Here is a 15,462-nt window from a genome sequence, read left to right on the forward strand (position 1 = left end):
GCATGGTCAATGATGGGAAAAATTTACATTTTTGCAAGTGACTGCTGGAAAAGCTTCATAGACATACTGTGTTGTAGACAAAAGACCATATACATTTCCAGAACAAAAGATTACGCCTCCTCAACATTTACAGGTTTTGATTCCATAGCATTTCCTTTTCTCTAGCGCCAGTGGCTTCACTCAAGCACTATAGACCATTGATTCAGGGCAATGGGTTCACATACTTTAGCACATTCCTTCTCAATGGCGTTCAGTATCATTTAGGGCAAGTGGACCAATATTTCAACATTAAAGAGAGACCATTGTTTTGGAAGGAGAAACTGATATTTTGATTGCAGTTGTGGTTAAAATGGTCACACCAGGACATGGAAACTGCAGTAAAAAATAATAGAACATTTTAATATCCTTTCTCATGTTACAATGTAGAATTTCCCAGCATAATTTCCATATGAGCTCAACCCAACAAACTTAACGCCATAACCACAGTTTGACCCCCCAACCTTCCTCTGATCATAAAAGTCTCTGAAATTAAACAAAACCGAAAACTACATTTGAAAACAGAGAGAAACAGGAAAAAAGTAAAGACAGAATTCATGTAAAGTATGATGAAAATACCTTCCTGGAAACAGATTTAAAACAAGTGAATTCTGAGATAAATGGGAAGAAAAAAATAAAAACCTGGATAAGTTAGGCTCGCCCAACTCAAAACACGCACGAAAAGACAAAACAAAAATGTACAGAGACCATCACTTGACATACTTTGGCCCATTGTGTTGTGTGCAAGGTGAACCAGCAGAATACATGAATTGTCCCGTCAGAGGAAAATTCACTCTGTGTCTCTGTCTGGTAAAGAAGGGAGGAAAGGAGGGAGGGGGAGAGAAAGAGAGAAACAGCACGGCCGATGCTGCCATCTTGCTGTTCTTCCCCCTCAGACCAGTGGGTGGAGCTGTCGCACCATAAAAAGCCCACCTCACGCTTCCTTCTGTACACAAGTCAGTGCTTGCTGGACATGAAGAATAAAAAAAATATATTAAAAAAACAGGATGTGGCAAAAAATCAAAACGAAAAACAAAGGACAGCAGCAACAGTGACGACTCAGTCAATCTTGACGGCAGCATAGATTTTCCTGATGAACATGTAGGCTGCGTAGAAGCCAATTGTGCCTGTTAGCAGCCAGAAAGACAGGACCATCAGTGTCGTGTAGCCAAAGTACAGGAGGGAAGGGATGAACTCCACTATGTCCAACTGCAGAGAAAAGAGAAGAAGAATCAATGTCAGTGCTGTCCATCTTTTTTTTTTTAATATTGGCTAATACAACCATTTCAGACTATTTTCACCATTGACCGCCATTTTTCAAACACTTCATTTTTTCTCATCACCAATTATCTTTCATGTAAGTCTTTTCTTTTTAATGGGTTTTTTTTCCAAGAGGAACTTATATATGAGAATATATAATTTCCAATGATTGGTTAACATTTATTCATAACAAAATATTCAACTGAAAAACATGATTCCTGCAGCAGCAAGCTTCACATTAGCTGCAGCAGAATCAGAGAACAGTTTGTTGTGGCCTCGTCAGATGTCTCAACAGTCCTGGGACCTTTACCTTGTTGACAAAGTAGAAAATGGCGTAAACAAGGACGTAGAAGGCTGAGCCTCCTGACACCAGGAACGTTCTCCACCACCACCGGTAGTCCTGTTGGAGAGCACAAACAGAGAAAAATAGCACTTAGAGTGTGGGTACATGACTGAGATAAGGTTCAGGTAGGACTGGTGGGACTACATACTGTTAAGGATTTTTCAATACAGACACTGGTTCTGCTACCAGTTCTTAACTCCAACTCCAAAATACCACGAACTGTCTAACATCTGTGCATGCCAATTTTTTTCTAAGTAGAATCAGACCAAACAATTCATAACAAGAATAAAAACGTTTATAAACGACTATAAAACTTGATTTATACCACTGTAAGAATCCAATATTTCAATGTTGTGGACACCTTAAAGCTAAACACTTATAACTAATTTGTACAGTACTCATTCAAGGAAAAAAAAATCACCCTCAGATACTCTTACAGTGTTAAATATCATCAATCTGTGATGTTCAGTGTATTAGTTATTTTGTGATAAAGTGTTGTAATTTACTTTTTTGCTGTATCCACTTACCCTCAACCTGCCTTGTCTACTTCAGTTAGTGATTTTCTACATTTCCCAGAATGACTTCTGACAACCCTGAGACAGGGTGTGAACTTGTTGCTTTCAATCAAAGGTGGGCGGAAGAGCAAATAAATATAGCTAGCTAGCCGACGTCTTTTTTAACAGTGTTAAAGCATTTTTGGGTGGATTTTCACTTTTAATATTACTTCTTAATGAATGTGAATCAGCAGGTAACAAACATTCAATGCGATTGACATTACTGTGATAACAATGTTTCCTTAATCTCTTCTCTTCTAATCTCCTCTTGATTAAAAATAACAGTTAGTTATCCGTGCATCAAACACTTTTTTGTGCAACTGAAACAGATCTATAAGGAAAATTTACAGCTTGTATAATTCTAGGTATGTGTGTTCAAGCCTAGCCTAGACGTGCTTACCTCTGCACAGAGCTGGAAGTAAACCATGACAATGCTGATCTGGGAGCAGGAGACAACCAGGATGATGAAGACCAGAAACAGGAACCCAAAAAGGTAATAGAACTGATTCTCCCAGATGGCCTGTAGGTGGCAACACACACATATATGTTTACGTTACTATACATGTGAGGAATATTGCATCGGTTTACATCAATTCCCTAACTTCTAAACCCAACTACTAAATGGCTGACACTAACTGTAACCCCACCCTCACTCTAAAGGGGGTCCTTTTCAAAGTGAAGGCTGACAACTGGTTCTAGCCAATTTCATTTTAGGACCTTTCTTCCTGTATAAAGTTATGGATAGAAGTACAACAACACACAAGCACAAACAGATGCCTACAAAGTACACATCAAAGGGGCTTTGACTTATAATTCATCACAATAAATGAGGAGCAGAGCTGTTGTACTCACACTGAAGATGAAGAAGAGCTCGATGAACATGGCGCCAAACGGCAGGATCCCTGCCATCAGGATTCTAGTGGAAATAAAAGAAAACATGTTTGGACAAAAAGTTTTCAACGCATTTCAATCCCTGTGACATTATACATGGTCTTTCCATACATCGCGGTCACCAGCTGTTTACTTGAGAGCATCACAGTAATTGGTTGAACATTAAGAGCGGGCGGGGTGTTAGATTGGCTCAGCACTCACCCAACAAACTTGTTCATGTACCAGCGCTGCTCTGGGACCTGCCGAGGGATCTGGTTGGTGCGTACGGGGTTGTCATACGGCTGCTTGCGGAAGCCGAAGTAGTAGCCCAGGTAGACCAGGGGCATGGAGATGCCGAACCACATACACAGCAGGGCCAGCATGGTGGTGAAGGGAACCTGAGGTGATGAGAGGGGAGAAGAAGAATTACCCAAAGATGAGGGTATGGTGCTTCAAATCCATCTGCTTGTGTTGATGATTAAAAGCAAAGAAGTTAAGAGGAAAACTCCACGCTCAGATACTCTTACTCTACTACTTAGCAATCTATGATGTTCGAGGCATTCCAGGAGTTCTTTTGTGATGAAGTGTTGTAATTTACCTTTTTGTTGTACTCACTTTCCCTGAACATGCCTCGGCTACTTTGACTTCAGTTAGTGATTTCCTACATTTCCCAGAATGCCTTTCGACAACCCCCAGAGAATGTACCTGAACTTGTTCTATTCAGTGGTGGGTTATATATATATAGGTGGAAAGAGCAATAGCGATAAAGATACTTAGAGCCTGGGGGCTAGTTTTTCCAGTCGAGAAAAAGCGAGTCACGCCCCTTACTCAAAACATGTCTTGTGGCTGCATTGCATTCCGGTCTATTGAGGCTACTGTCAGTGGAAAAATTGGCATCTCTGCCTCTTCTACATTGGATTTCTCCTGGTATGATTGTTGAACGTTGGTGCAAAATGGTGAGTCTGGAAAGAAGCCCTTGCTCTGTGATTCGTCATGTTGTCTACGTTTGGCCACTTATCCACCGGAATAATAAAAATACAGCAAACAACAACAAAATGGGCCCAGATATGCAAGGTACATCAGCATTAGCTGGTTTTTAAGTGTTAAAGTGTTTTAGGGTACATTACCTTCACCTCAAATTGTATTGTAATTTGCATTCTAGCTTGCCGTTTCCTAATTTGCTTTCTGTATTTACACTGAGCTGAACACAGTGTGTCTGAGTCATAAAACTCACCGCCCCGGAGGAGTGTTCTCCCCAGATGAAACAGTTGAGGACGAAGCAGATTCCGAAAACCACTGCAGGATACAAAGTTGCCGTCTGCAGGAGACAAAACACAACAACACTCGTAGTTCACTAACACGCTTTCAGCATTAAATCTAGATTGTCTGAAAACTACCATCAGTGAGAACCTCTGGCTTCACACCCAAAATTAATCCAAAGCAAAAATGTACTTGGTGGGCTGTTAATTTACCTGGGCAGGCCACCAAATATTAACATTGTATGGGAAACACTGCATCGTATGTAGTAACATCAACAAACAACTGCTATGCACTAGTGAAAAATATATTGACAAAGTTGCATATCATACATCCTCTTTTGCACAAATCTATGTGTATGAGTAAATTAACATCCCACACTGGTGTTTAACTTATTATGCACTCACACAAAACGCTCCCTTCTTCCACCGGTGGCCTTTCAGTGTGCGGTACAGTCTGCCAGCGAAGTAGCCACCAAATACACTGGAGGAGAGACAAACAAGCATAAGCAGCGTTATATCAAAGGAAATAAAAAAATGGAAAATATGAAAAACACAATTTGAAACTTGGTTACTTCCTACTTCCTGACATCTGCTTTGGTTTCCCTGCTATAAGGAACCTTAACAGAGACATAAATATGGATCTTACCCCATGAACATGAAGAGGAAGCAAGCAGTGGTCATCAAGGCTCCTCTACTGGATGGAGACAACATCCCCAACATGGCCACAACTACAACACAAATGATAGTCAATACCACAATACATTTTGTAGATTACAGCAAGCATGGCCTCACATGAGACAGACATAACAGCAGGGTAGCAGGACACAGTACATCAATCAACAAATCAGACATGCAACACATAAAACAGAATATGCAGCTTTCTCAACACAATCATTCTATTTCTATGGCTTTTTCTATTCTATTTAGAATTGAGGCTACAACACAGGACAATGTTATACTCATTAAGGCACAGGAGAGCGTCCAAAGCTACAAAGGACAACTGTATATTTATCTCCTGTGTCCTGCAGATAACTTTTACAGCTATTTCCTTCATTTTTATGCAATTTACATTTTACGTTTTAGTCTTTTACCAACGTGCTTATCCTCAGCGACATAAAATCAGAGCAAGAATAGAGCAAGCGTCAATTCAGACCGAGGACCAAAGGAAGATTGGGGTTTTACAGTCAGAGCCTCTAAACTCTAAAACAACTTGCCACTAGATATAATGGCCAAGTCTGCATCATATTTAAAGTCTCTTTTAAAGACTCTTTTTTATACACTAGCCTGATAGATTTTTTTTTTTAATTTCTGAAAAGTATATCTGAAAAGTTAACTCTTCAGATATACAGGAACACTGATGATATAAGAAACAAACTCACAGATGACAATTAGGATCATGCAGAAGAGCTGGATGCCTGAGCCCAGCAGAGAGCTGAGGATCATGGGATACTGAGGCGGCCTGAAGACATCACCGTGAACATTCTTCCATCCCGACTCCTCCATGGTGTCCTCCTGGTGAGGGAGGAGAAAGATTTGGTCAAATCCCTGGTGTACACACTGATCTAGAACATGTAAAAATCTGTAACATATACCTGAACAAATATGATAACCCGAAACTGATTTCAATCAGACAAAATCAATTGCACTAAAATCAATTTAATTCACATGCATAGGTTTTCTAGGAGACTTTCGATGCAATCTCTCCCCAAAGATTTGCACAAGTAGGGAAGCAACGGTTTGAGTTTGATGGTGTGATTATAATGTGAGGAAAAAAAAAAAATCACAGTTTCACGGTTTTATGAATATTATGTAGAATTTATTTTTACTACACTAAGGACATGGAAAATCAAATGAGCATTTTATAATTAAGTTTTATTCTAGCCTATAATTTAATTAAAAAAAACGTTTAATCAATACAGACAGGGATGAGCAAACAGGAAGTAAATGTCTGCACCAAACATCTTCTGATGACTCAGACAGATACCCCACAATGACTGGAAGACGCCTCGAATACTTTAACTTTGTCTGGACTAGATTAGATGGACACGCCATTTTGGAGGGACTTTTTCAAACAGAAAGTAATTGATGAACGCTGTAATACTACAGAGATACCATAAGTTCTGAAATGTTTAGTTAGAAAACCGTGGCATTTTAAAGCTTGATTAACTGACTGGTCAATTGCTGCATCCCTATGCACAAGCCAACAAATGTAATGTAATTTCTTCTGCTGAGTGTGTATTTCCTTACTATGTCATCTTCTCTATTGTAGTTGGCGATGTCCTTCCTCAAGGTCCGGATAATGATCATACTCAGAATACCTGACATGGAGAAGGCAGGGCAGGAGAGGTAGGAAATCAGTCAGGGAGAAAGACAGAAATCTCAACATTTCACATGCTGTCATCAACCTAAAGATTTGAATCCCATTTACACAGGAGGAAAAGTGTCCAAGGAGTCCAAGTGTCTTATAAACAGAGCATGAGGTCAAGGCTCCAATTTAAAGTTCTATATATTTCCATACAAGTTTTAGATATTGCAGATTTATCACCATTTACACCTTTGATTAGAGGCCTATGAAGTGCAGTTACCATCCATAAGGTCATTTCCACCACAGGTCTGGTGACAAACTCAGCACATAATGATAGTAGACGACAGCTTAGTTAGACAGGATTTGTCAGATAACCAAAGAAGGGACATACCGGACAAGAAGAAGACGACCACCACAGAGTTGACGATGGAGAACCAGTGGATCTGGACGTCGCTCATGGTCAGGTACGTGTCCCATCGAGAGGCCCACTTCACCTGGCTGTTCTACACAGAGGAGATAAGAGGCTCAGCAGTGTTTCCTTTACATTCATTTAGTTGTGATAGCCCCGACAGCTTGAAAACTGACACAGCTAGAAAAATGTCTAAATGCTAGAAATCCCAGAATGGGCACAGGAGCAAACCTGAGTTTCAGAACCAAAATTATCCCCCCACATCCCATCTACAAAATATTATACAGCAAACACAGAGCTTGGGGCTTATGGCAGGGTAACCCAATTTTGAGGTCAGAAAATTCCTGTGACGGGCAGTGACACATTTGCACATCTGGACATTCTATACATATGTTCGTCCATCTGTATACTCTGAAAATCTAATAATGCAGGAGAGCCAAATATAAACGTTTTGCACACCCTGTGTATATGCTGTCAGATGTAGATCTGTAAACTGCAAAATGTGTCAATGAAGATGCTGTGTCTTTATTTATTTGTTGTATTATCCTCTATGTTCTTTACTTTGTGGTAATTACTTGTTGTATTATCTTCAATACTCTGTATTTGCTCTATTTTTACCTATATCATATTCTTTGCTGCTGAAATGACCCGATTTCCCCACAGGGATAATTAGAGTTTCATCTGATCTAATCTAATCTATTTAGTCCCTCAGTGGGACGGAAATCAAGTTGTGAGCTCTTCTTCAGCACAGCTGCTGCATAGTTTTCACTCTCTCTGTGTACTCCTAAAGCTTTTGGCTGTCGTTTTTCAAGTGAAAATGACAATATGGTTATTACAGACATTTTAGTTTGATTAGGATTTTTTTCATAGCAGGGGACTGCAGCCCAACGATGAGAAAGTGTGGCTTAGGGTTTAGCAGTAGTTAGGAAGAGGCTAGAAGGAAGAAAGAGAAGGAGACAATACTGTTGTGGCCAGACAGAATTTGGGGTGTGAAATATGTAGTGAAAATAGTAAGGCATTTGTGCAGTCTCTCATGGATGAAATGTTGCAGACTTGGGTCCGAGGTTCACGGTTGCAAACAGGCAAAGGCATACACATAAGAAGACCTATTAAGCAGGCAAGGTAAGTAGGAAGAGTACAGACCAAAATGAGCTTGCACTGAGACAGTCACAGGGATAAAGACTAATTAAACATGTCTTTTGGGCTTGGGGAACTGAAAAACACAGCTTAATTAAACACTTGACTTTCTGGGGACTTGGGGAACTGATTCAGAGATCAGTCACAAACTGGTCTGACTCCTGGCTACAGGATGTTTCAGGTTAGGTGAGAGTCTACGCTGCAGTCACTGACCATCCACTTGACGGAGTAGGTGAAGAGGACCTCGTTCTCCTTGGTCGGGTCGATCTCCTGGGGGGCGGAGCCGCTAGCCTCAGGCAGGGTGCAAGTCTTCTCACCATCAACAGGCTTCAGGTCTGAGAATACAGAGAGACACAACAAGTTAGTATTATATGGGAAGCGAGGGAGGCATTTTTAAAGGTGGTTTGTATCTTCTCAGCTTTATTGGACTTATTAGTGGAGAATGACAGCAAAGGTGGCAGCGTGAGAGTAGATGCTTTGCATCTGGTAAGGGATGAAATGATGTCCTGAGCTGGACTCACACCCACAACCTTGAGAATACAGGGTATGTGGCTTTGTCTACTGATACTTGTAGTAGTGAAGTTTATATGCAAGTTCAATCAGGGAGACTACCTAAAACCACCCACCTCTCTCTAGTTTCATTCATGCTTTCTCTTTACCCAATCAGAGTTGGCAAATACTTTCCCTCTTTTTCCAGAGAACCAATCAGAGCTGTCACTTTCGCTCTCTTTTTCAGAGAACCAATCGTCTAAGTGGCCGGGAGTATAAACACGTCACCTACTACGCTATTGTGCTACTCACAGAACTATGCTATATGCTGCTGTCATTCCAGTCCTGTGCTTACCCTCGCCCCTCCTCCACCCCCAGAGGAACTCCCCAGGGGGACATCCTAATTCCTACGTCCATCCACAGATGTGCTCCTAACTTCATGAATGAGAGGAGTTTCACCATGGAGCTTACGCCAAAGTTTCCATCATGTTTCGCTTCTGAATAAAGTTTTCATTTGAGCATTCAACCTAGTTTGTCCTGATTGAACTCTGGATGCCACAATTGATGCCATCTTGCTGCCTTTTTCTGTATTATGAAACCAGTTATGTGTTAATGAAGACACTATTCCATTCTGTTTTGGAGATAACAATGAGCAAATGATGGATCAATGAATATCATGGTAATATGGTAGGGTTGCATGATTATGGCAAAAATGGCACTGATTATTTTGCTAAATATTGTGATAGTGATTATTAATCATGATAATTTGTCTCAGTTTCAGGAAACCAAATTATTTTATTGCACTTTTTTCCATTAACAAATATCTTCACTTTTTTCAGTGCAGTATTTCTCAAAGAAGCAGCAGCTCCAAAGTCCTGATTTCACTCTTACTGTGTTACTCTTGTGATCCTTATTTATAAATTTCAAATTAATAATTACTACTTTATTACTTTGGGCCGTGACTATAACCCTGAGGCAAACCTTTTCACATAATCTGTCCTTGTTTGTCATCATTTGGTTTAAAACCACAGCATCTCCAAATGACAGATGATGATCCACACTTAAGAACTAAAGTAACATTGTGACTTTCAGACTTGGGAGAAGGCTTTTCCTCTCTAACGGGTCAATCTATTCTTTTACACACTACTTGTTGGTACATTTTGCCAAAGACAGTCTATGTAAGGTTTCTCTCTTTCTTTTCCACATGAGCTGTCTGCTTCTCCATCTTAACTACTGTTTTGGTCACATGGGTGCACATTGCACATTCAAAGGTTGTGATTGGTCATGCGTAATGGGAGCGTTTGATATACCAAACCGGGATGTTCAGGAGAACTGAAAATTAAACAAACACTTCAATGGAAACACATTAATCGTGATATCTACGATTAATTGTGCAGCCCTATAACAGGATGTCAGCAAGCTTCATCAAGTTAAATTTAAGATCTTTAAAGACCACTTAAATGCCTGTTAGAATAAAATATAAGACCAACCTCACAACTGAAATAAACATGAAAATGGAAACAACTGTCCTTCCTCCTTCAACTGGAACGGTACCTTTCTGACACTATATGAATGTTCCACGACCTCCAGCCACTCAATAGGGTGCATTGTCACTTACCATCTACCTTGACGCTCTGGGGCACGACCTCGAATCGCACCACCCTGTAGTCGTGGTCATCCCCCTGCTCCAGCTTCTCCCTGTGGTAGTACAGGATGAAGGACAGGTGGTTGTGGAGATAGAACTGGGAGGGAGAAAAGAAAACACAGATTAGTACGCTGCATGTTGGCAAACCCCCTCTTGTTAAAATTAAGTGGACTAACGCTCCCCAAAAAATCCACTCTGCTTGTATTTCTAGTGATTTTGACAGAAGCAAAAGCAAACCTGTCACTTTAGTTCTTACAAGTGGGCTACATCATCCAAAGAATTTACTTCTGTGGTATTTCTAGTACTGCTGGCAAATCCTGTTGTGCCTGCCAGTCCTGCGAAAGTGCAGTCAGGATTCCCAACCTCAATATGCACATACACATGACGTGTATATATTTTTATATATGAGCCAATACATACAGTATTTCTGGATACATCTCTGTATGTATGATACTTCCATCTGTAAATGCTAACAATGCACATTTGTTCATCTGGACACATTTCTATATGGCGAAGCACAAGACTACAAAGACAATTTTCACAGAGTGTGAAACTGAAGTGCTTGTTGGGAGGTTGCGATGAGGCGAAGGCAGACCTATTGTTTGGTCGCCTTAGTTTGAATATCACCAACCATAAAAATTTGTTAAGTGGCAAGTGGCAACATGTCACAGCAGCAGTTGATGCTGCCAGCTCCAAGAGCCAGACTCGTTTGGAAACACAAAGAAATGGTCTGATATAAAGGTTGATGCCAAGAAGCACACTGTTACGCATCGACAGAGTGTCAGTGCCTCTGGCCGGGCGAAGGGGACACCGGAGCTCTCTCCCTTGAAGGACGTCTCGCCTCGATAATGGGGGAAACTCTAATTACTGGGATTGTGCCAGAAACAGGGTGAGTCCGACATGGCATCAGAGGAAAATGAGACTGCTGCGGGTGACCCAGGTATCCTAAATGTCTTTTCTTTTTGGAAAGAGTGAACCTAACCACGCATTCAACATTTCACACTCATTTGGTTTGACTCAAAAAACAAACAAACAAAAAAAAAATAGAAGTAACTGCTGCAACTGGTGGCTGAAGAGGACGTCTGTGTGCCCGGCTCAGCATTGCTGATGCCCTCTGTGCACCACAAAAGCAGCAATAATGCATTATTCATATCATTATTCATATCATATATCATCATTGCAAGCCCTTGTATAAGCCTGTGACAGTCAGTCCGATTGCTTAACACCTTGATTTGTCACACCACACCACTTATGAGCCCATAATCAAAGTTCACTGCAAATAGGGAGATGCTTTTTGGGCTAACTAGATGGCTTTTAGACAAATACATTATTAAGGCTTGGATGTCCCTCTGGTATATTATAAGTCTGTGTAATTTGCTATGGAGCATAAAGAATTGACTGAAAGATCATTAGAACATTTTACTTTATTTCACTGCTTTGCCATCGGAATCTCCATTTCACAGTGTGTCCAAAAGTCTCTTTTTTATAACTCCCAACTTATGTGTGGAAAGTGGCATACGCATCTGTCAACCCCCGATTTGTGCGAATGCAACATTTATTAATGAGGCCCCAGGTCTTTTGGTCAGCTATTTACCTATTCTCTCCATCTTAACAATGCGTTAGTCAGGACAGGAGGATCTAAAATCTACCTTGTTGTTGTCGGCAAAGCCCAGTCTGTAGCCATGTTCAAACTGGACGTCCTTCACCACGTCCTTCTTCTGCTCCTCCTCTGCTGCTGTCTCTCTGTTGGGGTAAAACTCCAACCTGGTGGCAACTGGCAGGTTATCTGCAATACTGAGAGAACAAGGACGTTTCAGTTAGTTTGCTGCTACATGTTGATTCTTAAAAACAAGACTAAGAGTCTAACAGCCCCGAAATGTTGAATTTTGTGGAATCTAACTCGGGTCTCCCGCTTGAAAGTCTGCAGTCTCACTCCCTGCGGGCCACGTGACCCAAAAAGTGGTGGACAGAGCGACCAACCGACTGACAATACCATCCATACAGCCCCTGCTGTCGCGGGGCTAAGAATAAATACATAAATCTCTTACATTTCAACAGGAAAGCGGTTATCTCAGAGATGTGTTTGGGAGCAGAAAAAAAAGCAGGAAAAATGATCTTCCATTAAAGATATTGTCTAATGAATTGTCTGAAACTGAAAGATCACCTGCCTGGTTATCTGTACTGAGGGAGAAATAGACTAGAAAGAGATCAGTTGAGGATTTCCATAGACATGGCAAAGGGAAAAAGTGCAATTTCAAACAGAAAGGTTGTGATACACTGACAATAAAACGATCACATGCCAATCTGAATCTGACCCCAATTATTTGGGGTCATGGGACAAAAATTATTACTTAAAAAGAATCTAATGTGTGGTATTCCACATGGCCCTGGGTCTAGGTCAGCAAGGACCCCTTCATGGAAACTGTGATGAGGACGGGACACTCACAGGTGAACATAATACTCCTCCTGGATTCGCTCAGCAACCAGCTTGCTCTCCTCTATGCTGAGCTTTTTCTTGTCGCACACCATCTCACAATCCTTGGGCAGGTTCATCGCAACATTGTAGAGTGTGTTCACAATACGGTCCCCCCGTAGCACCTCACCTACATTAACAAAAACATATGTCAATAAAAAAATAAAAATCAGCAACATGCTGGCAAATTGTTAATTGATTTTGCTTTTCCTGATTGGGATGAGGTGAAAAAAAACCTCAGTGATACTTTTAGACAAATACGGAGAAAATAAAACACAAATCAATACATGATTGAGTGGCTAAACAGATTAGCCAAAACTTTGCGGGCCTCAATTCTACTTCCAGGAAGCGTGATACGTGATGCACAGGGTGGAGTAGCAGTGAGAGTCCACTTACCCAGGTTCTCTGCCTTGTAGAAAACAGAACCTGGCTTACAGAAAGGCAGCGAGTAGTATTCATAAGGGAGCTGGGTACGGGAGCTGGTCAGCTTCACTGCCTAAAAAAACAAATGATCCAAAGACTGACTGGACAATGGATATAGTGATGTGCAAAATTGCACCTGTGACAGGTATGTCTCCAGCCATAGACTGGAGTCCAAAATGAAACGATCATCATCACTAAATGTCTGATCAAGCATAAAGAAACCAAAACAAAATAGGGCAATGCTTCAGACAAATTGATTGATGGTGTTTCAGCTATCAGTTAAACAGTTAAAGACAAGTGACTATCAAAAAGACTGGCAATATGGATTATATGCATTTTAATCTTACCTTAATATCTACTGTCTCCTTGTCATGGAAGTCCCGGGGAGCGACACCAGGGACGTAGAAGGGCCGGACCGCAGGCAACATGGACAACAGCAGCAAGGCCCACCACGTCTCCTGCAGCACAGACACCACAAGACATTTTACAACACAGACCAGACAAAGAGAAGAAACTGATCTGGAGTAACTTGTAACAGCTGCATATTAGGTGTATATTAGCCAAATAACATATAATGGATGAACATCCATGTGGGATTTGCCACACAACCATTGGAAACCATCTCACCTCATGTTACAGAAAAATATTAATACTAACACCGCATAAAATACAAAGGATATGTGAATTCCCTCACTTCAGATAAAGTACTGTCAGAAATGCCTTTGTCTTGGACAAAGCAAACCTGAAACTAACAATTCCCGTTCATGATGTAACTAAATGCGCACAACCAGGTAAAAGCTAATCTATAGCAATTTAGGCCTCTCGCCAAAACGTGCTGTTCTTTCTTTCTCCTTCTGTGTGGGAGATTTGGTCACATCAAATTTCACTACAAACTCTGTCAGTTTATGATGTCTGGCTTATCAGCAATATTCTTAAGCCAAATATGAGATTTCAGTGACTTTATATGTTTTTCCAGGAATATAAATCAGGGCTGCTACCAGAGGCTGTATGATAGCCTGTGTGAAAGGCTGAATGTCAGTGCAACAGTCAGCTGTAGTTTGTAATATTACACATAACTTAGTCCAGCTATATGCACAAGCACAAACTAAAGCCCAGCCTTGACATTAGTTACTTCCCTATACACAATCACACTATTGTCCAAATTCTATTAAATTTATCAGCAGTAGCTTTAATTGGGATGAAATTTGCCTAGCCACAAGGACAAATAAAATACCTCGTACAAATCAGTAAAATTACTTGAGTAGCTGGAGAACCATTCAACCCAATAAACCTTAGCTAGCTCAATATGTAAGCTACTGCAATGGCAGTGAAGGAGGAAACTGCAAGCAGTGCTCTAGCCTCATCGACAAATAAGTTGACAGACAACACAAGAGCTAAGCTAAGAAAGGCTAAGAAAGAAATGTTCGACCAATCACTTCTAGTTCTCTTATGTTCGTTATGTTAGCCTCTTGTAGTCTGCTGCTGTCATCTTGACATTCCTTCGGCTCTACCGACAAAAACCTAAACACTGACTTACGTTGGTTGGCGGAGTTGCTAATAGCTAACACGCAATGCCAAAGTTAAGTTAGCTAACTTCTCCTTGCTGTGCCGCAAATGACAGCCTAACAACTGAGAACAGGGTTATTTGTCCTCTGACAGCATGGTTTAACACACCAGAGAAATGAAACAAACCGGTACCAGAACATTATTAGCCACAGCTGACTGACAAACTAGCTAGGTAGCTAAGTTTAGCTGGCTAGCAACATCGTCAACATTCATACAGTAGCAAACTCATTTTAACCAAGACAATAAATCCACACATAGCCGACTCTAAATGTTTATTTTCCGACCAAAGTAAACATCCACCGTTGCACTGTCACGCCTTCATCGCTAATTTCAATTAAAAAAGTACAAGCGAGAAATGATTTGAAGAAAAAGATTTCGCTTTTCCACTTACCATAGCCGCTGCCGCCATCTTGAATACACGTGTCATTAGTGACGTCAGAGGAAGTGCTGTGGTTTTTCCCCTAAGCCAATTAATTAATTTTCTGTTTTTGATATGACACACCCAGAAATGTAGTGGTACATAAAAGGTGAGCAAATTATGACCTCGACTGTCATAAAGCTAAACAACCACCAATATAAACAACAAATAATCCTATTTTTTAGGAAAGAGTAACCTATGCTTTTTCCAATTGAAAAGATCCTATCTTCATCAGTTTAATATTATTTACTTACTATGATGTATACTGCAAATTC

The 15,462-nt window shown here is 40.7% G+C and overlaps 1 protein-coding gene across 1 annotated transcript; it reads right to left on the bottom strand.

Annotated features, from left to right (window-relative positions):
* Nucleotides 1–378: 378 nt before the first annotated feature.
* On the bottom strand, nt 379–15,196 carry tm9sf4 (transmembrane 9 superfamily protein member 4). The gene is made up of 18 exons (XM_071918697.2): nt 15,161–15,196; nt 13,551–13,661; nt 13,177–13,276; nt 12,754–12,910; nt 11,957–12,101; nt 10,281–10,404; nt 8,387–8,508; nt 7,019–7,130; nt 6,570–6,640; nt 5,702–5,834; nt 4,969–5,050; nt 4,728–4,803; nt 4,298–4,381; nt 3,286–3,461; nt 3,046–3,109; nt 2,594–2,713; nt 1,607–1,696; nt 379–1,245 (listed from the first exon to the last, which is right to left on the bottom strand). Exons 1-18 carry the CDS (start codon nt 15,194–15,196, stop codon nt 1,096–1,098), a joined length of 1,953 nt encoding a protein of 650 aa, XP_071774798.1. The 3' UTR covers nt 379–1,095.
* Between the last annotated feature and the right edge of the window lie 266 nt (nt 15,197–15,462).

The sequence above is a fragment of the Centroberyx gerrardi genome, chromosome 14, assembly GCF_048128805.1.
Source record: "Centroberyx gerrardi isolate f3 chromosome 14, fCenGer3.hap1.cur.20231027, whole genome shotgun sequence".
In the NCBI taxonomy this organism is placed as follows: Eukaryota; Metazoa; Chordata; class Actinopteri; order Beryciformes; family Berycidae; genus Centroberyx; species Centroberyx gerrardi.